Source organism: Saimiri boliviensis, chromosome 11 (assembly GCF_048565385.1).
Source record: "Saimiri boliviensis isolate mSaiBol1 chromosome 11, mSaiBol1.pri, whole genome shotgun sequence".
Taxonomy (NCBI): Eukaryota; Metazoa; Chordata; class Mammalia; order Primates; family Cebidae; genus Saimiri; species Saimiri boliviensis.
This window is the reverse complement of record NC_133459.1, coordinates 55,207,315-55,232,896: the sequence shown is the minus strand read 5'-3', so window position 1 is coordinate 55,232,896 and position 25,582 is coordinate 55,207,315. Positions and strand designations below refer to the sequence as shown.

The 25,582-nt window shown below is 43.6% G+C and overlaps 1 protein-coding gene across 9 annotated transcripts in view; it reads left to right on the top strand.

The window, feature by feature from the left end:
• The first annotated feature begins 6,330 nt into the window (after positions 1-6,330).
• FYB2 (FYN binding protein 2) overlaps positions 6,331-25,582 on the top strand; it is a 109,280-nt gene continuing 90,028 nt past the window's right edge. For all 9 annotated transcript variants that reach the window (XR_012512420.1, XR_012512421.1, XR_012512422.1 and 6 more), the window contains exon 1: positions 6,331-6,766. Coding sequence is in view for 6 of the 9 variants with exons in the window: in XM_074380878.1 (XP_074236979.1) it covers positions 6,758-6,766 (9 nt within the window). In the remaining 3 variants the exon portion in view is untranslated. The remainder of the gene's footprint in view (positions 6,767-25,582) is intronic.

Genomic DNA, 25,582 nt, shown 5'->3' with positions numbered 1-25,582 from the left:
TCATGCCAGTGACCATTGGGCACCCACTGTGGGAATGTGTGCCGAGCAGGCATGCTTGCTGACTGTTGCTGAGTGAGGCATAGCCCACTGCACTTGAGAACTGAAGCATCAGTGGGAGCCAGGAATGTCCAAGCTTTCTGCTCGGGAAAGGGGATGAGCTTGATGCCTCTCAGGATAATTTAGGGGTCAGATCATTGGTTACATTACGGCCTTGTTTAGTTTGAGTTATCTATGAAACACCCAAAGGAGAAATGCAGCAGGTAATTGGTTATGTGGGTCATGGTGAGTCCTCAACCCATAGAACGGAGCCTAGCTCAACACACTGAGTAGGTGTTGAATAAATATGTGTTGGATGAATGAGTAAGTGCGTTCAGGAATGACCGGACTTCATGACTGTCTTTGACAAAGTGGGGGCCCTTGTTATTTTATTCCCTCCTTTTTTTCATAGCACTTGAGAGTATGAGGACTCATACGATTCAGCTGTTTGTTTAGTGCCTTACACTCCAACTAGACTACAGGTTCCATAGGGTGAGAAGAGTGTGAATTATATTCCCCACCGTGTCTTCCTCTAACCTAGCCCATCGTGGAAATTAGGTAAGCATTTCCTAAATGAATGAAGAGTCATGGATGTGGGCATGGGCAGGATGCAGGTGGGAGCCAAGAGAAAGGAAGGGAGCAGGTGAGAAGGGTGACTACATCAAGCAGGGAGCTTCCAGGTTATTTTGTAACACTTCTCTAGACCTCCCAGCTCCTTCCTCCTCCTCCACTCCCCAAATCCTGCCCTGATCAAATCTTTTCTCTGAGCTGCTGATCTCTCATCTGTAAAATGGGTCCCATTATGTGCCCTGCCTTCTTTATTAGCTGGCTGTGAGCATCAAATGAGGTCATTCACTTCTACAAACATTTATATAGGTGATTAACTGCCGCAGAGATCGATGCCTTTGAATGAGTACACTGACCTCCATGCTCAGTTCTGCCTGGCTGATGTGCATGCAGATTGTTCCCCTATGGCTTGAGTAGCATCTTCTGCTCTAGGAGACAGTGGGAAACAGGATCTCATTGACACAGGCCACCTCCCTTCCCAGGAGCCCTTCATTTTGATGACAAAGGACTCTTACCTTGCAATCTGAACAAGGGCCAAACGGCCTGTCTCATCCAGCATCCTCATTCAGAACTAGCCAACTGAGATCTGTCACATGGGGCCGAGGTGGTGGGGCCTGCCACATCCCACCTCCCTACAAGCTGTTGCACCAGCTCTTGGCAGTGTGAGCCTGGGCTGCTGGCCACTGTGCAATGTAGCTACATGAGGAGGAAAAATAGACACTGAAGCAGGAAAGGAGGTACTATCCCTAGGGCTGCTTTCAGGATGATAAAGGATCAGAAACAGCAACTCCTGAGAGCAGGGACCGTGCCTTTGCCAACACTGGGATGTGCATACACATGCCTTAAGTCCATGCATGGGAGTGTGCAAAAGTGTGGGAGAGAAGCTACGCCTCCCAGCTCCGCATAAGGAGAAATGGTTCAAACTCTTAGACTTTGACAGAGCCTTCCAACATATGTGAAATTGCTACCTAAATTATCAGCCGTAAGTCACATACCAATTGCTATGGTTTGAATGCTTATGCCTCCTCCAAAATTCATTGTGAAGCTTAAGAGAGTCATGCCTTATAAAAGAGCCAGAGAGAACTAGGCCCTTTTTAGCACTTTGAGTCCCTGCCTTCCACCAGGTAGGAACACAGTGTTTGTGTTCTCTGGAGGATGCAACGTTCAATGCACCATCTTGGAGGCAGAGTCCAAGCCTTCACCAGACATGGAGCCCTCACTAGACACAAAAACTGCAGTCATCTCGATCCCGCCTCCTCAACTGTGAGCAATAAATTATGCTGTTTGCAAATTACCCAGTTAAGGTATTTAGTTGTAGCAGCACAAACAGACTAAGATACCGATTGACCTGTGGATTTTGTGCAGAGACCTACCACTCCTACATCCTAGTACTCTGAGCCTCTGAATATTGCATTCATGTGGTATCACTATGCCTTGAAGTCCAGACCCAAGAAAAACAAACCCAAAGAGAGATGGGGCTTCCCAGCTTGCGTCTTCTGTGTAAAGACTCACTTTTCTGCATGATGGAACATGGGAGTGGTTGACGTTGGAAAAGATTTCTTATTTCCAAGCAAGCCCCATCTTCTTCCCACAGAGGAATGATGTTCCTTTGATCTCAACAAGACAGGCATATCAGAAAACATCTTAATAATTCATCTGAGTGATGCATACATAATGTAACTGGCATTAGTGGGGGAAGATGGTTTCTTTACAAGAACCAAAAGGGTTCCAAGCACAGCACCTGGCTCAAAGCTGCGATTCTTATTAAAAGACTATTAAAAGAAAAGCAACTTGTCTTGGTCATGTTTGCTTAGCATCCTTCAAAAAAGCTCTGACTAAATTATTACATACTTATTAAGATGTTTACTTAGATGAACACAAAATTGAGATGTGAGCTTCCTTCAAGAAAAAGGGAAACCAGCTGGATTAAACATTCTTCACAAACTGGTAAAATGGAAGCAAGACCTTTCTCGAACCCACACACACCTCCAAGATAATTCTAGGCATTTTCTCCTTAAATATTTTATCTTTAAATCATTGTATATGTTATCCTAATTGTCCCGTGTTTCCATCCTGATTACCCATCCCTTCCTAGCTTCCCACCTGCCCTGTCTTCTGCATGGCTATTATCTTCATTTTAAATCATCCTTTTTACCTGTTTTCTTCACGGTCCACTTCCTCAGCTCCTTTTGGAGCCAGCCTGGAATGGAGAACAGAGCAATGGAATCAGGGCAGGGCAGAGTTCAGGTGGAGAAATAGACCTGGACTCTCTGCATGGCCAGGACATCTGCCCAAACTTTCTGAGCCTCATTTTCTTCATTCATCAACCAGAGATAGCATCTCTTATCTTACAATATTGTCATGAGAAATAAAAGAAAATAAATTCAACTGTGTAGTCTGCTACACAACAGCCTCTCAATAAATTTAACTTCTTTCATCTTTCCTTCTCTCCCTTTTGAAAGCAGCCAGGATATAAATTATACATAAATAAATTACATGTTGTGCTGGAAATCCTCAGAAATGATTAATCTAACTAATAAGAATTTTAATATTAATAATAGGTTACTCTAGCAGCACCAGCCTAACTCTGACAATCAATTGTACAATCTGGCTTTGTCACAATATAATGTGCAGTGCTCAAAGTTTACCCTAGAAAGAGGTGAGTGAATATGATTTCCCATTTTCAGATCTGTGTTAAATGCTCCTTTTTTTTTTTACATCAGGGTATTCTATTTCACACCATTGCTTATGGTACAAAGTGTAAGTAATATGTTTGCTAAGGAATGAAAGACTGAGATATGATAGGAAATACTGCAAAGCTCCAAGCAGAATCTGAGATTGAAAGTAAGGTTTGGAAACATTAAGAATGTGCTAGGAATACTGATTCCTGCTGCTCAGCACCCCGAAGAATGGACGGGCGCTTTTTGGAGAGTATGGCACATCATCCCTGCAACGCAGAAGAGCAAACTGGAGCTAGGGGCTTGAAAGACTAGAAATATCTAGAAGATTTTGAGCCAGACTTCAGCCTAAGTATCTGCTAAGCTTTCTCACAGACTACTTTTAAAATTGAGTTTGGAAAAAACTGCTTCAACGAACCCTTCGAGCTCTCAGATTTTGTGAGTTTATGATTCTGTATTTCTCAAAGATTTAAATAGAAGCAAACAGTGCCTGTGAGCACGGGCTCTGAAGCCAGGCTTCCTGGATTGAAGTCTCTGATCTTTGACTGTTTGTGTTACCTGAAGAGGTGACTTAACTTGTATGTGCCTCAGTTTCCTCAGCTGGAAAATTAGGATCATAAAAAGGACTAAATAAAGTGATGTTTGCAAGGTCTGGGGCACTAGTCCCACCAGGCAATAGGTGCTTGGTCAGTCATTTCTTTTTCCATGATTAAGTGAATCTTCCTGGCTTTAGGCCAGGAAGATTCACCCTGGCTTAAAGCTAGCGGGAGGTCACCAAAGCACCTTGCATATAGTAGGATTTCATACATTTTTACTGAATGGAAATACTTATTCATAAGGTATAGTGATATCTGTTGCAACTTAGGTCAACCCCCAAATTTCCCATCCAAAATTCTCCCCGCAATGTCTGCACTTTCCACTTCTTCGGCCTACACCCTCCCATGTGGGCATGTATGAGTTCTCCTTACAGCCACTTAACTCAAGGATCTGCCATTCATGGAATGGGGGCCCATGAGATGATTACAGGGATGATTACAGGGAAATAAAACAATGCTGCCTCACTGTACATCCAAGTGCTACATGTGCACTTTGATAATGACACCGCCACCAACAATTGGGGAGGAGGAGAGGGAAAAGAAGGAGAGGAACTGGCATTATCGGTGTTTACTCATTGCTCAGCATCCTATCAAGCGATTTTCCCACGGCCATGAGTCCTTTAGCCAACGCTGCAAGGCTCTTATTTGCTTTTAAAGATGAGGAACATACAGCTGAGAGTGGACTTTCCCAGGACAAACAGCTAGTGGGGAAACTGAGTTTAGCACCGTCCTAGAGGATCATAAGACAGCAAGGGATCCTCTGTCATTCCAAGAGTCATAGCTCATAAGCCTACTGGCAAAACGGTGCCCACCTCTAACAGCTACCAATGATTAGTGCCCAGGACCTGGCACTGTAACTGGCCCTGAACCAAAGCAAAATGCACAGACCTCCCAGCCCTTCCAGGAATGGGGAGATGAGTCCTGCTGCCTAACTCCACCCCCTCTGCCAGTGTAGGCTGGCTTGAAGCCACTAGAGGGAGCCCTTGCACTAGGAGCAAAGGGTATTGGCCAGCCCAATCATCAGCTGGACTGTGGGGAGGGCTCCAAGTTCTCCGCAGAGCTTTCTCCATTGTTTTATTTACAAACGTGTACACATGGGAGCTTGAACTAGCCTGATGAGGAAATGTTACAGATGACCTTTGGCCTGAGTCCCCTTTAGCTTCAGGAAGGGGCCCCTCAACTGAGTGGGAGCAGTCTACACAGCAGCGTTGGCCAAACAGAGTCATGCCACCATTTATTTAGTTCAGTGGTATATCATGGCTCAGAACAGAATGGAAAATGTCTGCACAATCACACACAGTGAGTACTGCTTTGAGAAGTTGTTATTTTAGCCTGTGTGTATGTGTGTTGAGGAAGGATGTAAAAGGCACATCCTTTTACTGCCTTTCATTCATTTAGGTCTGTGACCTAAAAAAAGCTTTTGTAAAATCCAAACTACCAGTCCTTGGGCCAGAAGCACTCATGTAGTGTCTTGCTTGAGCCTTGACTCCTGTGTTTTTGATAGATTCCTGGGCTGCTCTGATGATCAGCCCGGTTTAGGAATCACGTGTTAGAGGAGATGGACCTCAGGTGGGGTCTCCTCACCTGCCCTCCACCTCCTCTTCCTGGTCAGGACAGGAGAAGATTTTTAAGGACTTGGCAAAGCAAGAAAGTCACACCGGTTACACATAAAGCAGGGCACAGGTGACCCACTCAGCCCATCCCCAGCCCCAGGAAAGCTGCAAACTCCAAAACTGGGAACTGAGGCTTGGGTTTCCATCTCCAGCTCTGTCACAAAAACAAACAAAACTAACCCCAGCAAAATAAAATACTTTAGCATCAGCCAGATCTGGTTCCAACCCTACTTCTTCTACTTTCTACCTGCGACCATGGGCAGGTGTTACCATCTCATTGAGCCTCCATTTCCTCACTTTTTTTTTTTTTTTGGAGATGGAGTCTCACTCTGTCATCCAGGATGGAATGCAGTGGCATGATCATCTTGATTCACTGTAACCTCCACCTCCCAGCTTCAAGCAGTTCTCCTGCCTCAGCCTCACAGGTAGCTGAGATTTCAGGCACATGCCACCACACCTGGCTAATATTTTATATATTTGGTAGGGACGGAGTTTCACCATGTTGGCCAGGCTGGTCTCCAACTCCTGACCTCAAGTAATCCACCTGCTTCGGCCTCCCAAAGTGCTGGGATTACAGGTGTAAGCCACCACACCCAGCCGTTCTTCACCTTTTAAAATGGGAATCCATTTTAAATGGATTTAAAATGGATAAGTATCAGGCCCAAAACAGGTGCTCCTTTATATTAGCTCCCTTTCTGGCCTCCACTAAATGCCCCTGTGGGCTTAGGCACGCGTTCCCATTGGGCTTTGGTTTCCCTGACCGTGAGAAAGAGTTTGTGAAATTAAGTAGCCGTCTGCAGGGGCGGAGCTGGCAGAGGCTGTTACTAACAGAGATTACACTGTCCAGTCCGCTCAGTCTGTACTAACAGAAGCCTGCCGTCCCCGTTCCTGCAGCTCCTTCCTCCCGGGCACAAAGGGAAATGCCCTGAAGAGTGAGCGACTGTCAGACCAGCCTAAGGGAAGCAATGGGAAAAGCTGCTTGCTGAGAAGAGGTGGGCTTGGCAGGACTGCAGGCAGAGGACTCTCCCCAGTCCCCTGAAGGCTGGCCTAAGAGAAGCTGGGAGGATGGAGGCCAGCCCTGGCCCAGCCCCAGGCAAGGGAGGAGCCTCCGCCCAGATGGTGCAGGTGGGGAGCCTGGGCTCAGGTGTGTCCTGTAGGAAGTGATTGCTACTTGGCTGGCAGAGGCAGAGGAAAGCAGACTGCTGTCCTGGGGACCCAGCTCTGGGAGGCTGGGCTCGTCTCCCCAACTCTGCCTTGGAGGAAAGCAATGGAAGAGGTAAGGCTGTCTCTGTTTTGTTGCTGGCTTTCTATGTGTCTTTTCTTGCAGGTCAGGTTTCTCCCATTTGAGAGCCCTGGGGAAAAACTGCCTGTGCATCCTGCCTCCTGGGCAGGAATAAACATGTCAGGTGTCAGTCAGTGCAGTTCTGCTCACACTGGCTTTGCTCAGCGCTGGTGGGAGGGAAGAGGGGTGTGCCATGTCCTGTGCCACCTGGAGCATGAGAAGACAGGAGGTACTGAGGAATGACAGCATTGGCCTAGCTCCACCCGGCCAGTGGGACTCCTGACCTATTCCCAGGTCCACTGTGGAAGCGCTCGCTGGCTTCTCTCTGTTTACGTGCCCTTGTGGACTGTACCCGGCCTCTCCAGTGATTAGCGAGCCTTCTGGTCAGAGAGCAATGCTTGGTGCTGGGAAGCTGGCTGTGCGGTGCCTTTTTGTGGCTTGTGGCTCTAGTCTGGACTCTGCTCCTTATTAACTGTAGTCTGGGGCAAGTGTGTTGGTTATCCTGAGCCCCCAGTCCCTCAGTCGTGAAAAAGAATTACTAGTGCAGTAACTAGTTTGTGAGACTATCAGAGGTGCTTGTATAAATAGAGATGACCTATGGGGAAATACCCTGCCCCATGCCAGCCTTCCGTGACCCTCGGATGACGGAGTGCTGTTGGCATAGTTGGAGACGTTGCGCCTGACTGACCACATCTTCCTTTTTCCTTGTCCAGTTCTCTGCTGTCCTCTATTCCTGTCTTCAGTAGGTCAGTTTCTTTTGATGTGTGCATGTGTGCTGCTTCTGTACTTCCATATTATCCATTTGGAGTCAAGTCATTTTCTCCCATGAATCATGTGGCTTCTCACCCACATGTTTGGTTTTAAATCCATTTCAGCTTTTGCTGGTCGGGAAAAGCTCTCAGGGCACAGGGCATCTTTCTCTCTGTGGCAGATCAGTCCAAATAGCTGAGTTTTGGAAAGGGGTGAACAGGGGCTTGTTGGTACGACTTCACCTCCCTCCTCTGAGTTCTCCCCACCACCCCCACCTCTACTTAGCGACTTTTGAGAAACTCCTCCTTGACGGGGAAGTGCAGACTGAATAGATCTAGCGTGCTTGTAAAAAAAAAAAAAAAAAAAAAAAAAAGGGAAACTGACTAACATTATTGCCACCTCTGATGGGCCAGGATCTGCACTGGCATCCATTATTTCAGTTTATCCAATGACAAGACAGTGAGGTCAATGCCACTGCCCCATTTATTACAGGTGAGGTAACTGGCAAGGTTATCGCTTGCTCAGTGTCACGTAGCTGGCAGCAGAGCTGGCACATGAGCTTACGTGTGTCGATAACAACTGTTGAATGCCAAGTATAAGCCAAGCATTGCTAGCAAGGATTACAATAGGACAGCAGGAAGAATGTTAGCAAATTAGATAAAAATGTAGAAAACAGCCTGTTTGTTAGCTAATCGCATTTTTATGGGATAAGCTAATACGACTATATAACGTTCAGTGCTCAGAGAGAGAGAAAAAAAGAGAAATGAGCGGTTTCTCATCTTGAAAGAATGATTTCGTTTTGTTTTATTTGTAATTAACAAAATAATCATGTATCCAATCTATATTTATTGAGCACATGTTTGTGTGGTCAGGTCCTGCGTCAGGTGCTGCAGATGCAGCAGTGAAGCAGTCGAAAATACCTGCCTTCCTAAAACTCATGTTTTAGTGAGAGAAGACAAACAAACAAACATATGGGTCAAATGGCATGCAGTGCAACGTACATACACAAAGCAGGGAAGGGTAGAAGGATGGCCAGGTAGGAAGAGGGGCTGCTACTTTCAATGAGATCGTTTCAAGAAAGGTGTCAATGGAAGGCAGTGTTTGAGCAGAAGCTTGAAAAAGGTATGGGAATTAGTGGGCTGTGCGGGTATCTTAAGGAAGAACATTCTACAGAGAATTCATAGCAGATGTAAAGGCCCTGAGGCAGAAGCTCGCTGGTGTGTTCAAGGAATGACTGGAGCTGGAGGAAGTGAAGGAGAGAGTGGGGTCAGACGATACAGAGCCCTGGAGGCCATTATTGAAACTTGAGCATTTCCTCTGAGCAAGATGGAGAGCCACCTGGGCATCGTGGACAGGGAAGTGATGCAATCCAACTTACGTTTTGAAAGGATCGTCTAACTATTGTTTTCAAAATAGATACTAGGGACAGAAAGAGCAGAAGCTGGCTGACCAGGTAGGACACTATTGCAGTAATTCAAGCAAGAGAGGATGGTGGCTCAGAACAGTCTTAGCAATGAAGTGGCTATAAATGGTCAGACTCCGGAAATAGATTAAAGGTAGGGTCAGCAGGATTTACTGATGAATTCGACAAAAATAAATAAATAAATAAATAAATAAAAATTGTTGATGACTCCAAATTGTAAACTTGGAACATCTGGAGGAGTGGAATCAAGGTTTACTGAGATAACTTAACACAGAGCAGGTTTGAAAGATTAGGAGATGGTTTTAGATGCAATATGTTTAGGGGACTGTGCAGGCATGTTTAGAGTTCAAGAAAGTGGCCCAGGCAGGAAATATCATCTTGATAACATAATTACATTATTTAGAATAGCATTGGGTGTGTAGTTGAGGTTTAGTGTATGTTACATGGGGGATTTTACAACTTGACCTCACATTCTCTGACATCTTCCCATAAAGAGGTGGTGCCCATGTTTCCATCCCTTGATCGAAATCATGACTACTTTGACCAATACAGTGTGGCACATGTGACCCTGCTTTCGGAGACTGTGTCATAAAAGATCATGCTCCATCTACCTCATTTATGGGAACACTTAGTCTTGCAGCACTGAGCCCTCATGTGAGTAGTCTGTACCCCAAGACTTTCTTGCTGCAGACACGTTATGTAGACACTCTGGTTGACAGTTCCAGCTAAGCCTAGCCTTCTAGCCATTCCTGCAAGACTAAAATCAGTACCTCCCAGACCAGACCAGCCACTGGTGAGATGCAGCCAAATGACTCTTACCAATGCCCTGTGGAACAGAGGAAGAACTCAGCTGAGCCTTGTCCAAATTCCTATCCCATAAAATTGTTTTTTGTTTTAGGTCACTCTGTTTTGGGGGTGGTTTGTTTTCATTAACAGATATCAGGACTATTAGATATATCCTTCATTCTGTGTAGTTACTTAAAAAGTCTTTCTCTCCTCATAGACATAAGGCTCAAATGAACCCTACAGAATTTTCTTTTATTCTGTAGTTTAGACACCCAAACAGGTTGATGAGTTTTTCTAAGTTAGAGGTATAGTCTAGTGCATGCCCTCAGCCAAGTAGATCAAGTAGATTTTCACTTAGTTACACAGTCCTTGCAAGAGAGAATTGTAGCATTTTGAGCTAGGAGAGCTGGCCAGTCAGGGAGCTTACAAAAATGGGGCTTGAATTTTTGATGAATGAGCATTGGAGTTATAGCTGAAGTGTACTTAAGTTTACTTTTGCCTCTTATAAGTGATTTGCACAAGTCATGGAATCATAAAATATAGGAGGTGAGAAAGTTCTCAAATGCCAACCAGACTACAAACTCCCATTTTACAGGGAAATTTGAGTCCTAGAGGCAGAAAGTGCCAACATACTTCATAACGGCTTATCCAGTGTGCCTCATTTATAGTGGCTGCTCCATGAATGTTCTTGTTTAATTTAAGGTTAAACTCTAAGTCAGATCTCCTCAGTAGACTCTACACTCAGGCCTGTCTTAGAATTTCTGAGAAGGGCCCTATCTTAGATCCCATCTAGTTGTTCAGCTTTGCAGGTAAGAGTGTCAAGAAAACAGACAATTTTCGTATTTCATGAGAAGTATATTGATGGAGAAACACACAAGCTTTGATGGAAGCACTGGAAATGGATGCTTGACCAGGGATGGGGTTCATCCTGGGCTCCTTAGAAAAGCTGGTGTCTTAGCTAAATGTCAGAGGAAGAGGAAGTAGCATTTCATCAGGGAACGCTCAAGGGAAGGAAGGGGAGAAGGCAGAGGGGGCAGCAGAGGTGGAACAGCAGAGGTGGGTAATGTGGCAGGATGATAGTCAGGGATACTCAGCAGCAAGGTGCTACTAGAGCAGAAGGTTTAAAAACAGAGTATCCAGAGTGGAATCCCAGTAAGTAAATAGGAGCTTGATGTGGAACAGCCTTCAAAGCCATATATACTTTATCCTGCAAGCCAAAAGAGCCACCGAGGGGCTTCACCTCTAAAATGGGAGGTCCAACTAAATATCACTGAGGTCTTGTCATGTTCCGACATGCTGGGATAGCAGTATGTTCCAAGGTCATGCATGGCTTATATTTGACGGAACACAGGTCTAAATGTCTGTGAAACCCCACTTAGGCTTCAAGAGCAATTCTAGAGGGTTATTTATAAACAATTCAATTTTTGAGGAATAAGTCACAAGATAGGGTAACATCTACACAGGTGGACCTGCTGAGAGGATCTGTACCATAAGGATGGTCTGTTGTTAACAAGCATGTTCTTGGGAGAGTAGACTGGGTCTGGGTTAAGCTCTGATCATTTAGGGTGAGGATTCTGGTGAGTTCTGGGAGAATTTCTGAGAAGGAGAAAAAAGGAAAATCACACAATTAGTCGTAAGTCCAAAAGACTGGGCATATCTTGTCCATCTTTCCTGAGACGCTGCACTCTAGAGTCCTCTTGAATTGTGGTGTTTAGTCCTTGACAGTGACTCATTAAGTGACCTGTACTACTGGAGGGTTGATGTCCTTGCCAGCCAGTCTTATGCAGCAGTGCTGACCTCAGCATTTAGCCTGTCATTCCTTTCCCATGGAGTCAAATCTTCCCTTCTCTAAACTGCACACTCACATTTCCCCTGGGTAGAAATGATCCTAAAAGGAAAATCTGATCATGTCAGTCTGCTGCCAGATTCCCTCCAGTTGTTCCCCACTGTCCATGGAGTAGAATCCAAGCTCTGTGCCTGCCCTGTGTCCTCTGACTCTAGCCTCCTCACCTGCACCACATCCCTTGTGCTCCAGTTTCATAGCCTGCTGCATTGGCATGCTCATTCTCCTCTCCAGAATGCTGGACGTCACCTCATTTATGACTCACCTCTGACATCACCTTTGTGAGAAGCCTTCCCTACCCCCTGGCCACAGTTGGTCTTTCCTGGTCTTGCAAGACCCCAGGCCCTTTGATCAGACCCAGGTCTAGACTATGAGATTCCAGGGAGCGAGGATTTTTGTCTTGCTAACAGAGGCAGCAAAGCCTGGTGCTTAAAAGTGCAGACTCTGAGCCAGTGTGACTGGTTTAAATATCTGGCTCTACTGTTTACTAGCTGTTCAGTGTTGAGCAAGTTACTTAATTTCTCTGTGTCCCAGTTATGCCATTTATAAGGAAAAATGGTACCTACATCTTTACATTCAACCAAGGCTTGAATAAGTTAATTCATTTAAAGAGCTTAGAACAGCTCAATGAACTCAAAGGCAGTTAATTCTATAAACAAAACTTATAGTAATAACAGGAGGACTGTTATGGGTCAAATTGTGTACCCCCCCTCCCAAATTCATGTTGAAGTCCTAACCCCCAGCACCTCAGAATGTGACCTTATTTGAAGACAGAGTCTTTATAGAGGTGATCAAGTGACATGTTTCACTGGGTCCCCACCCAAATATCATCTTGAATTGTAGTTCCCATAATCCCCATGTATCCTGGGAGGACCTGACAGGAGGTAATTGAATCATGGGAGTGGGTTTTTCCTGGTGCTGTTCTCATGATGGTGAATAAGTCTCATGAGATCTGATGGTTTTATAAAAGGCAGTTCTCCTGCACACACTCTCTTGCTGCTGCCATGTAAGACATGCCTTTGCTCTTCCTCCTTTGCCTTCTACCATGATTGTGAGGCCTGCCCAGCCATGTGGAACTGGGAGTCCATTTAAACCTCTTTTTCTTTATAAATTGCCCAGTCTCAGGTATGCCTTTATTAGCAGTGTAAGCACAGACTAATACATCAAGTTATAGAGAGGTCATGAGTAGGCTCTAATCCAGTATGACTGGTGTCCTAATACAATGTGGGAATTTGAGGCTGGAGAGATGCATAGGAGTGAGACAATGTGAAGATAAAAGGAAGACACCATGTGAACATGAGCACAGCCATCTACAAGCCGAGGACAGAGGTCTGGTTCAGATCCTTCCCCCACAACCCTCAGGAAAGAACCAACACTGCTAGCATCTTGATGTTGGACTTTTGCCTCGAGAACTATAAGGCAATACATTTCTCTTGTTTAAGCCACGTGGTCTGTGGGACTTACCGTGACAACCCTAGCAACTAATACATGAACCATCTCAGCAAATAAAGTAAGAGAATTTATGTAAATAACTGTGTGCACTGCTCTTCCCCCATCAGCCTGGGAGGTGTTTTATATCATGTTGCTATTTTGACCTTTCCCCAAATGACAGCTGTGCTTAGCTCTTCAGAGAAGAAATCTGAGAAGTGTTTATTACCTCTCGGCATGGACAATGGACAGAAATGATCCTGTAATCATGGCCAGTATTTTTCCCTGATCACTGACTTCCGGGTTTTAGCTTTTCACGTCTCTAAAACCCGAAATAACAAACCCCTGGGGAAAGTTTTAAAGATTAATCAAAATAATGAAACATTTTGTTAGGACATATTAAATACAGAGAAGTTATAACTAATGTGCCTCAGAAATACTAAGTAATTTTGTATCATAATACCGGAAAAAAGTGGAGGTTTTACTTATTACTATTCACTATATTATTACTGTTAATCATCTTCCCCATTTTACAGACAGAGTAGAATCAGTATTCAAACTCAAATGTGCCTGACTCCAGAGTCCCCATTCCTAACCACTAGTTTGGTTCTTTTTTTCCCATGCTGACAGTGAATGGCATGTAGGACAGAAGTTTAAGAAAAAAAAATCTTTAAGCCAGAAACCTGAATTTGAGTCTACTTGGAATGTGACCTTGAGCAAATCACTTATCTTCTGAGTTTCAGATGTCCTGTCTCTAAGTGTGTCTAATAATAACTATTTGATAATTTTGTTTATAAAAAATATATAGAATAATGTATTTGAAAGTATTATGAAAAGAATAAAATCCTAGACCAATATTCATAGTTGTTGATATAATCAAAGTTCTCCAATTGAAAATTTGTAGCAGAGCTGACATTTGAATACAAACCACTTTCTGAGCCCTCTGCCATCGACTTTTGATGAACTAGCCAATGGCTTACCTCAAAGACAAGAGTGTGATCTTAGTCAAGAAAAAGAAAAAAAATATGGTTAGGAAAGGTTTTTAACAACCGAAAAGTCGGTAGAGAAAAACAAAGCAGCATTATTTTTAAAAGATCAACAGGGAAGAGCCACCTTCCACTCTCTTTAAAAAAAATCATCCAGAAGTATATGTTGCTGCTGGGTTTTTGTTCTTGTTGTTTGTTTGTTTGTTTATTTTAAAAACAGTGCTTTTTTTTTTTTTTTTTTTTCCCATTACAAGAACCTTTTCTTCAAGTTCTGGTATGGATGAAAGAGCACTGGATTAGGAGTCTCAAGACCTCTGTGTGACTTTGGTCTTTGCCATGCATGCCTCTGTGCCCTTAGACAAATTATTTTGCCTTGATGGGTCACAGTTTCCATCCAAAAAACAAACAAACAAAAAGACCATTGGAAACTTTAGGCTAGGAAAGAAGTTTAAAAAGAGGAACTTGGAATGGGAGGCGTGAGAAGGTGGTGCTGGTGCGAGGTTCTTCTGTCTTGTTCTAGTGGCTGTCTTGAGCCATGGTCCACCTGGAGCTGGCATCATCTTAACAAAGGCTGGGTTGCTGACAAACTGCCTGGAGGTAATCTCTGGAATTTCACAGCTGGGTCGCCATGGCTGGTTTGTTTCAAGATTAGCCCCTGGAATTTCTAAGTAAGCCCATAATTAGATAAGCTGGCAGCCAGTGCAAGGGAGTGTCAGGTGGGAAGGGGGGGAAAGAAAGTTTTAAAGAAAGGGGAAAAAAAAGTTTTAAAATGCATTTTGAGGCTAAACTACTTGAGGACAACATCATGATTCTAGAGTTTCTGAAAGAGAGGAACTCTTATAGAATGTGTGCTATAAACCTTCAGCTTCTGGGTTTGAATCCCAGTGCTACCACTTTTTGGCTGTGTCAATTTTGGCAAGTTATTTGATCTCTCTGATTCTCCATGGGAGTGGCTACCTGCTTGATGACACTTTTCTTCCCCTAGAGCTGCTATGAGTTAATGCATAGAGAACACTTAGAATCATGCCCGGTGCATACATGTGCCCAGTGAATGTTAGCTGTTGTTGATGATGATATCCACCAAAGGAGTTCACCATCTACTGAGAAACAGAAAAATAAACAGATACTTATAATAAAACATGGCAAATACAGTGATAAACACATAGAATATTAAGGATTGTGGAAAGATCCAAATAGGATTCCCTTCCAAAAAATGGGAAAAATAAAGCATCAGCTGACATTAAAGTCTTATTATTTCCTCTTGTTAATCAATCCAAAGAAAAATCTCTGTTAATGTTCCATTAAGCTGTGTGTTCCAGGCAGCAGTGCCTGATACATTTTTGCCCTTTAATTATTCTGGCTGTTTACATCAAACAGGCATCTCTCAGCTAAGTAACACAGTCTGACCCAGTGTCCATATGACCAGCTCAAGGCCATCTCCATTCAGTTTCCTCAGGCCTTTTTTTTAAAAAGAGTCTTGCTAAAGTCTTCTTTGAGTCTTGCTAAAGTCTTGCTAAAGTCTTCTTTTTCTTCTTTGCTGAGAGAAAAAGGTAGCCTCTGGGAGGGAGTGGAAAATGAGTGTGTGAACTGAGTCTAAGTCTAAACAGAACAGAACTAAATGTTTGTAGAGCGGGTCCCATGCCCCTTGTTCTGAACGAGCACTGTTAGCTAGCCTGGGTGGAAAGCAGAGGGGAGTGGGGGAGAGGGTAACTTCATAGGGTAATTTCACAGAATGACTAGAGCCAAAGGGTTCAGATTGGAGGGAAAACTCTAAGAAAACTTCATGGAATGAGTTTATGTCCATGAGTGCAAAAGAAGAAGGCAAAACTGGAGCATTTCTATTACTGAAAACTAAAATGCCACCTAACAGAACTGATACAATTTTTCCATCTGAGACCATCAGGTCAATTAATTCTGAACGTGTTTACTGAACGTATAGTTTGCCACAGTCATTTCATCACTAAAAATCACCATGACCATCAAGATTATCGTTGTCTTCCTCTTTCTCCTTCTTTCCTTCTTCTCCCTCCTTTTTCTATTCCTTCTCCCTTTCCCCCCTCCTCCTTTCTCTTCTTTCTCTTTATCCACATCACAACTATCTTCATGAAAATATTATTATTGTGGGTTTGCTTTGTGTCAGGCAACAAGCCAAGGTTAACGTCTATGGCAGTCCTGGGATGGGAAAAGCTGTATCCCCATTTCACTCACCAGGAAGTAAGAAAACAGAACTGAAATCACTTTGTAAAGGTGACAGAGCCAGAATTCACAGAGGTAGGATTTCAACTTAAAATCCAAAGCCCATGTTCTTAACCCCGTTGCTGCACTTGAAGCTGTTCCTAGTCTAGGGAGGAGGGGGGAGAAATGTAAAAAACAAGTGTAATAAACACTGTAGTAGAGGAGGGACAGGAGCTCGAGGAGACAGGAGAGTGGCTGCCTCTCACTGTACCCTGACGGAAGCTTTCCTCGGGAACTTGCAGCTCAGTTCAGTCATGTGAAACAAATATTTTTCGGACAATAAACATCGGTAAGAGCATTCTGGGAAGAGAGGGAAATGTGCAAAACCACAGAAGCATTCATTCCTTCAGCAAGTATTCACAGTGTCTTCTCTGCTCTGGTCACTATGTTAGGAAACCCAAGGGGGTGGGGGAAGAAAGAAGGGTGAATCTAGTGAAGTAGATGAACTAGAAGAGGTAAGACGAGGTAGAGGAAAAAAAGGATTCAGAGGGAGAGATAAGGGGAAAATAGCTCTTAATAATATACTTGTATTATATTTTACAATTTACAGTGCATTTTCACATGTCTAGATCACTACCTTGTACATAGTTGGCACTGAACTAGTAATTGAATGAATGATCTCTGTAGATCTTTAAAGCTACCCATTTGCCTAGAAGTTCTGTGAGAGCAGAGAACATTTTTTCATCACTGTCACCACTGAAGTGTGCAGTCTGCAGTGGGGCCACTGAGTTACAAACTGCACTAGGTGTCGGTCATATGGTAGCCAATGTGAATGGCGAGGTAGAACTATTACATGTTAGATCTGTATCTATATACGTGTGTGTGTGTGTGTGTGTGTGTGTGTGTGAGACAACATAATAGATGTACAACTTGGTAGCTTGGATTCACATCTAATATAGAGGATGAACATTTATTGATTAAATAAGCTAATGATGAAGAAGGCAGGCAGGAAATCTAGACAGAGATTACCATCATTCAGCTTCTTCTCCATGCAAGGATCATTAGTGAAATCTCTGCTATAAACCGTCATATCCATTTCACAGATGGAGATGAAATATAACGTGACTGCCTTAGAATACAGATCTACTCAGGGCTCTCCTAGTTAATGCTTTTCTATTACAGCACACAGTTTCTCTTTAAAGCCATCAGTGCATGGTTTCCTCCAAAGGGCCAAGGATGCTTCTTTCCTGAGAAACCAGCTGGGCTGCAGAATGTGTTGCTGGCCCCTCAGAGCTGTCAAACTCCCAAGGTGAAGGAAAGTGGGAGCTGGTGCCTGGAGTCTTTGTCAGGTACTGGTGTGTAACTACTTGCTGCTGTAAACCTCTCTCACAAGAAGGTCTGGCTTTGCAAGTTCCTGGAGTAAAGAAGATATTGAGGTTTACTGAGTGGATTAGCAGAATACATATTTAGAAAGCAGAAAGACTGTTAGGCATCAATTTTGGCTGAAAAAATTTTGTCCCAAATAAAAGGTCTTTCAAACACCCTTCAGTTGCACTTCTTGACTGCTTGCAGCCAAGAATTGAGGTTGTGATAGTATGCTAGAAAGAGCTAGGGGATCGAGGTCAGAAGGTCTAGTTCTGCTATTTTTCTTTTTCTTTTTCTTTATTTTTTATTTTTTTATAAAGATGTGGTTTCACCATGTTAGTCAGGCTGGTCTCTAACTCCAGACCTCAGGTGATCCGCCCACCTTGGCCTCCAAAGTGCTTGGATTACAGGCGTGAGCCACAGCGCCCAGCCTAGTTCTGCTATTTACTAGCTCTTTAATCTTAGGCCAGTAACTTGACTTGACCCCTCCAGCTTTAATTTCTTCATCTGTAAAATGGAGTTCATTCTTTCTCTAATGCTGTATAGTGGCAGAGTAAACATAATAACATATAAAAAGGGCCTAACCCAGTGTAGTATAATAAAACAATCTTGACTATCAGAATCTGACCTCATTGTTAAATTCAAACTTACATCTTGAAAACAATGCAAATTTTAACAACACCAGTAATAATAATAATGACAATAATAATCATAAGTAGCCAACATTTCTAGAAAATATACTGTGTACCAGGCACTGGTATACTTAACATGGGTTGTCTGAATTAATAGGCAATTGGGTAAATACTATTATTCTTGCCATATTACTGATGAGAATGAAAGTTAAACTCAAAATCACCTAGCTAAAATTGAAGGGGCAGTGATCCAAACACAGAGTACCTGATTCCAAAGTCCAGAGTATGGTTTCCAATCCCTAAGCTAAACTTGCTTTCTCTACAAGCCTCAGTTTTTTTAATCTATAAAATGGGAAGACCAACACTTACCTTGCTGAGTTGTTAGAAGAATCTGAGGTTCTATCTCAGAATCGGTGATTCACTGCATCGACTGAAGTGGTACACGCTCAGTAATTAGTGGGGTGCGGTAATGGGTGATGTGGAAGTAGCAGAGGTGATGAGCATGATGATAATGATTAGTACTCCGTATCTTAAAAAGGACTTCCATTGCTATTGTTGGGGAAATAGGGTCCTGAATGGACAGAAAACCAGACAGGAGCTGCTTTATCTTCTTTGAAAAGCAGAAACATCTAACACCTGTAAAGCCTGCCCCTAATGCATTTAGAATGATGTCTTTGATTTCTTTTACTGCTTCTTCATGCAGCTGGGATTCTAATATAGAAAACAAATCTAAGAAATTAAAATGGCCACATCGGCTGAGGAGTTTACATCATAGCTGTGGAGTAAAAGCAATAAAGTGGCTCAAAGAGGTTATTCAACCCTTCTTTTTTCAGTGTTCATGAAATTACACTTTAACTAAAACTGTCATAAACCTAGAAGACACTGAGCGGCTGTTCTGTCCGCAGCAGGAGAGGGCAGCCGGGAGAGCAGGAAACCCTTTCAAATAAGAACGCTCTGTGGTCGCTTTTCCAGCTCCCTGGCAGGCAGTTTCTAGTGAAGCCTCCTGTTCTGGCCCCCAGTTGCAACGCTGAGTGAGTGTGGGGCATGTCATCAGGATGGGCTGTAATCGGGTTGTTGGAGGACTTGGTGTGTTTGCAGAGATCATAAATTCTGACTTCAGACCCTGATCCCCAGACTGACAACTAAGTTAAACTTGAGCCTTTTGTTGAAAGCTACATTTTGAACCTGTGGGTGTATGTGGCCCAATTTTTCCTCTGAAACCCTTACTCCACTACAAAATGCAGTTTTAGTATCTTGGAGCTATATCAGGCCCACAGCACTTTTTTTTGGCTGATTTCCTAAAAGGCGTCATAAACCCCATTTGTTTGCAATGAATAATTATCTCCCTTTGCTTTTCACGTGGCTTTGAGGGTTCTTCATAGGCCTCTGCCTTGAGTGAGGGGATTTGAAGGTTGCAAAATATCATTTTGATATTCATGATCTCCCAGTATATTCTGTAAAGGAATTTTGGGACATAAACATGTAAATTTGTGTTGTTAAGTTTGTTTCTAGTGGCCTGTGAGACCTTTCAAGACCCCCACCCCAGCGCTATTTCTCCTTCTCATCTCCCATTTCAGCCACACTCCCCACTCCAGAGACCCACACATGCCAGACTCTCTCAGGTCAGGTATTCGAAATGCCATCTCCTCTACCCTTCCTTTCAATGACAAACACCACAGTTACTTTTGCACCAACTTGTTATAACTTCATTCCCCCTTTTGACAACCCAGTTCCTATTTGTTCTTTATGTCTGTCTCACTTTCTCTGGGAAGGTCCCTCTGTCCCCAGCCTGGTTAGCTTTTTCCTGTCCTGCCTCTGGTGCTGCCCCATCACAGCAGGGACCTCAGGGTGCTGTCATTGTCTGTGTGTCCACCCTTCCTACGAGACCGTGAACCCCAGGATGCCAAGACCTGTGTCTGCCTCATGCATTTATGTTACCTGTGGTAGGCGTACAACAAATGATGGTTGGATGAGCCTGGAAAAGATGAGGGAAAACACTGTTATTAAAGAAAAGGCATGTTGAATAGCATAGAGTTAATTTTAAAACATCACAAGTGTATTAGTCCATTTTCATGCTGCTGATTAAGACATAACCGAGACTGAGTAATTTATACAGGAAACGGTGTTAAAGTTTTTGTCTTTTTTTTTTTTTTTTTTTTTTCAAAATATATGAGATCTGGTTTTTATTGCAGAGCACAGATATCAGGGCAAAGTGCTGCTCACACAACTACAAATCATTTCTGGGAAAAAAAAGCTGTTAAAAAAAAAACCAAAAAACAAAACTGCAACTGCTTTAATTATGCAGTCCCGACGTGAGAAATTCATGCTGGCAAAGGAGTTCTGGCCCCTGGGAGGGACTTCTTGATGGTGGCTGCCCCAGATTTCTGCAGCCTATGAGGTCTCTGGCCTGGACCTCTGTACACAAAGCCCCCAAAGTGGTGGCAGCCTGGCTGCTGGCAGGGCCTCTGCTCTTGGCAAGCCCAGGTCCTGGCCTGGCTGATGCCTCATGAATCCAAATCCACAAAACCTTGCTGCCTTCCAGGATCTGAGTGGGTAGCAACTACCAAAGACTTTACCTTTTTCTGGTTATCAGTTTTTGAAAGCCCCTTCACCAACTCTCACGCCCTGAGGCGGAGAAGGCACCAGCCCAGTCTGCAGGCCTGAGCCCGGGCGCTGAAAGCATGCTGCCGGCAGACAGAGCGGGCAGGCGTATTCCTAGAAGGATGGCATGGGAAGGCCCAAGCTGGCCAATGGAGAAGGAAAGGGAAAGGAAAAAGCCAGGAGACCAAAGGGGGAAATAAAACTCAAGACAAAAGAAAACGAAAACCCTACCACACACCACAGCAATTTTCCATACCCCACATGCTAGACTTGGAAGGATACCAGTCCCTCTAGCTAGAAGCAATTCCTAAAACTGACCCAACGTGGCAAGTCTAACTGTTCCAAATAATCACACACAAATGCTCAAAAGGAGCAAGCAGCAAAGAAGTGTGTTCTTGACAAGAGAGGTCAGGATCACTGCATTAGTCCCTTGGTGACACAAGGAACTGTGGACAGAACAGGCTAGTGGGCATGGGTGGAAGAAGCCTGGGGGGCTTCACAATAGCTTTGTGATGTCAGGGGCTACAGTTCCATGTGGGTGAGGAGGCCTCACAATCATGGTGGAAGGCAAGGAGAAGCAAGTCACGACTTACATGGATGGCAGCAGGCAAAGAGAGAGAACTCATGCAGGGGAGCTCCTCTTTATAAAACCATCAGATCTCATGAGACTATCATGAGAACAGCACAGGAAAGACCTGTCCCCATGATTCGATTTCCTCCCACTGGGCCCCTCCCACAACATGTGGGAATTCAAGGTGAGATTTTCGTGGGGACACAGCCAAACCATATCAACAGGCTTTGATGTCAGGGCTGGGTTCATCTCTTGGCTCAGCACTCATTTGCCATGTGACCTGGCAAGCTTCAGAAAGCATTGATCCTGACTTTTGTCCTCATCTTCAGGGGGCACAGCTCAGAAGCCAATTGTTAGGATTGTGGTAATTGAGACAACATGCACATGCTACCATGCGCAGTGCCCGGAAATGCATTAACATAGTAAGAAGCCAACACACCTTTCATTTTCTTTTATCTAGAATTACTCCTGATTTTCCCCCAGTTACCCCACCCACAAATATACAACAAATGCTTTCTAATCTGCTCAGTTTAATTCAAAATAACACGTATTGTCCATCTACTCTCTGTGTGCCTAGGCACAGTAACAGAAGCACAGGTAAAAAGAACACGATAATACAATCTGATCCACATGTTCGAAGGGGATGTGGTAAAGGGGACACATATGCAGCCCACTTTAATCAATAAAACTAGACGAGTGGAAAGACAGGGGAAGCAGAATGTACTAAAATGGAGCAAGCACACACGCTTGGTCCGACCTGAGAACTGGAAAAGACTGCTGAGAGGAATTGGTCACTCAGCTAAATCTCAAAAGATGAATACATTTAGCCAGGCAAATAAAGGTGGGAAGGGCATTTTGGGGGGGCAGGGGGCAGAGAGGCAAGTTCAGTTTTACTGGAAGGGTGAGTTAGAGGCAGGAAGTGGTGGGAAATGAAGCTGAAGCCATAGACAGGAAAAGATCAGAAATGACCTTATGCGTTCGGCTAAGGACTGTATCATTTATCAACAAGATAACGGGGAGCCATTGAAAGGTTTTAAACACAAGAGTGGCATGATGGAACTTGTACTTTATTTTTTGAGACAGAGTCTTACTCTGTCACCCGTGTTGGAGTGTAGGGGCACCATCTTGGCTCACTGCAACCTCTGCCTGCTGGATTCAAGCCGTTCTTTCACCTCAGATTCCCAAGTAGCTGGAACTACATGCATGCACCACCACGTCCAGCTAATTTTTTTTTTTTTTGTATTTTTAGTAGAGATGGAGTTTCACCACGTTGGCCAGGCTGGTCTTGAACTCCTGACCTCTAATGATCTGCCCACCTCAGCTTCCCAATGTGCTGGGATTACAGGCTTGAGCCACTACACCTGGCCTGAACCTGTACTTTAGATGCATCATTGGTATAAAATTAATTTTTAGTTCTAAAAGAAAGCCTTTTTAAAAGATCATCCTCTCTGGAAGTTATTATTCCCGAAATATATTCATTCATGTCATTCACTGTTAGTTTGGTAAATATTTATTGAGTATTACTAGGAGTAAATTTTCATGTTTGAACCTGTGTGCTCTACAAAATGAGTATGTGTTTCTACCTGAGCTCAAGAAGTTTATGGAATACAGGGCAGATGAAGCATCTACCTGAATAGTTTTAGTAGGATATGAAAAATGATAAGGGGCATAAAACCAAAAGAGATTTGCAGATGAAATGCTATAAGACATGTTTTCCAATGTGTTCTTTGGACCGGATGCTGAGCTGGACACACAGTAAGCACTCAAGGTGATTCATAAAATATGCAGTCCCTGGAGCTTCTCTTTCAGTGGGGCAGGCTCAGGAGTCCCCAGGATATTCTCATGCACAGCCAGGATTAAAAACCGTTGCCAGAAAAGGTCTGCGGAGAGAGAGGTTAAGTTTTGAAGGGACCACTGATGGCGGAAGCATGTAAGCTGTGCCTAGAAGGATGAGTAAAATTTGGACAGTAGATGTGCAATGGCATTCTGGCCATGCCACCATGGGCTGTGATAGGGTGCCAGAAAGCAAGACCCACACTAGCAGGCGCCCAGGAGTTCTACGTGACTGCAACATAAAGCCATGTAGTGGTGGTTTGGGACCAGATCAAGGAGGAGAAGGAATTAGCATCTTAACTGATAGATATTTGTGAAACACTACTATTTTTAAAAAGAAATTGAGGAACATTTTAGAATGGAATTGTATTTTAGAGCTATCAGATCCCTGCCACATTTTTGTGTGAGGCTGGGTTGCCAGTTAGAAAATGATTGCAAAAATCTAAGTAGAAGAAGACAACCAGCTGAACCAAGGAGTAACTATCAGTACAGCTACCATTGATCATGCCTGGAGCTGAATAATTGTCTTGCTTTTTGTTATTCCTTCATGAAAAATCCTGAGGAAGTGGGTAGGGAAAAGTTCATGATCTCATTACTCACAATTCCAAAATCCAATAAGCTCTGAAACCCACTAATTTTTCCTAACTTTTTTGGTTTCAAAAGCTTGCCTGAACCAACATGAGACAATATATGGTCTTTATTTATCTTGCATTAGATGAACATTAATATGTCTTACTGCAGAAGTGGTAACATATTTGATCACAGGATGCTGCTAGGGTTTACATATACAGAATTTGTAATATATTACCTTTCTAAAATTGGATAAATTTGAATTCCAAAGTAAATCTGGTCAGAGGATTTTTGTATAAGGATTGTAGATCTAAATTAGCACTGTAACTAAATCTCAGAGAATCCAAGCAATGCTGCAAAGAAAGAGGAAGACATGAAGACTGAGCTCTTGTGCAGAGAAAGAAATGGATGGAAAAGATTTTATAGAGAGGCCGCCAACACACACATTTTCATGCTGATCCAAGGAAGATGATTGTGTCGATGCCAGTGTTCTACTGGAATTCTTGGAAGAAAGTTCTAGTGGCTCTGTAATTGGTGCTAGATGGACAGAAAGGCCTTCATGACAAGGACTGTAGGCAGATGCAGATGAGAAAGTGGCAAAGTGATATGATCTTGCATCCACTGAAGGGTTCCCTGCGCCAAAATATTTCCTCCTCTTATTGCCCTGAAAAGGCAACTGATTCCTCATTACTTCATTGAATGAAGGCTTTGAAGGCCCTAACTTCTGAAGGATTCTGGGAAGAATAATGGCTTTCTTCCTCCTGCTCCACTCATTTGATACTCTACCTGCTCCAATCTGAAAATACGACGGACCTGCACACCTCCATGCTTTTGCCTATGCTGTTCCTTTAGCCTAAAATGTCTTCATAGCCCTTTTCTCTACAATGGAAACTCACTCATCCTTCAATCTTACTTCCTTTGGGAAGGATTTCCTGAATGGGCCAAACCAAACTAATTCATTCTTCACTATATTTTCATTGACTCCATGCACAGTACTTATAGGTAGGCAATTGCTTGCACAACTACCTTCACTAAATGGGGATGAAGTGTTATGAACTGCTCCAGCCCAGCTATCAGCTGAAGATACAATGATGGAAAGACATAGTCCGTGCATTGAAAAAGATGAGGTTTAGTGGGAGAGGCAGACCAGTAAATAGTTACGATAAGATAGAATATAATAAGCACCAAGACAGAAGTAAGCAGAGGGAGGCACTTGCCCCAGATGGGAAAGAAGCCAGAAGGATTGGGAAATCAGTGCCTTGCATGAAACCTGAAGGAAGTGGCCCACTGTGTCATTCTCCTGCTCACAACTTTCAGAGGCTCCCCATTGCCTATGGAATAAAATTCTAACTCTTTAACTTGGACTTCAAGTTTCTGCATGCTCCCACTCTGGTAGACAATTCCAGCCCCTACAAATGGCAAAGTAGACAGGAGCCACCCTGGGTTTCATTCTGCTTCAGGTATAGATAAAGGGTAGGAAGAGTGATTAACCAAGGATAGAGTTCTAGGCATATTTCATACCTTATCCATGTTCAAGTAACTATGGCGTGGGAGAGAGGCAAGAGTTAAAATGTATTCCAGAGAGTGATTCTCAAGATAGTCTATGGAGTCCAATCTGGATACAGAGGGAAATGAAGATGGGAGGGGATAGTAGAGATGCAGTGTTAAGGTCCATGAAGGAAAAGCATTGCTGGAGTTGGGGCACCAGAAAAGGCAAGTGGGTAAGATGGGATGGGTGTCCAGGAGTAGGGTACTTGAAATTGATATGTTGGAGATGGTTCATTTATTACTCAGAGCAGGGTCTAAGGTGTATCTATGGAAATTAATGGCTGAAATAGGGTGAAAGA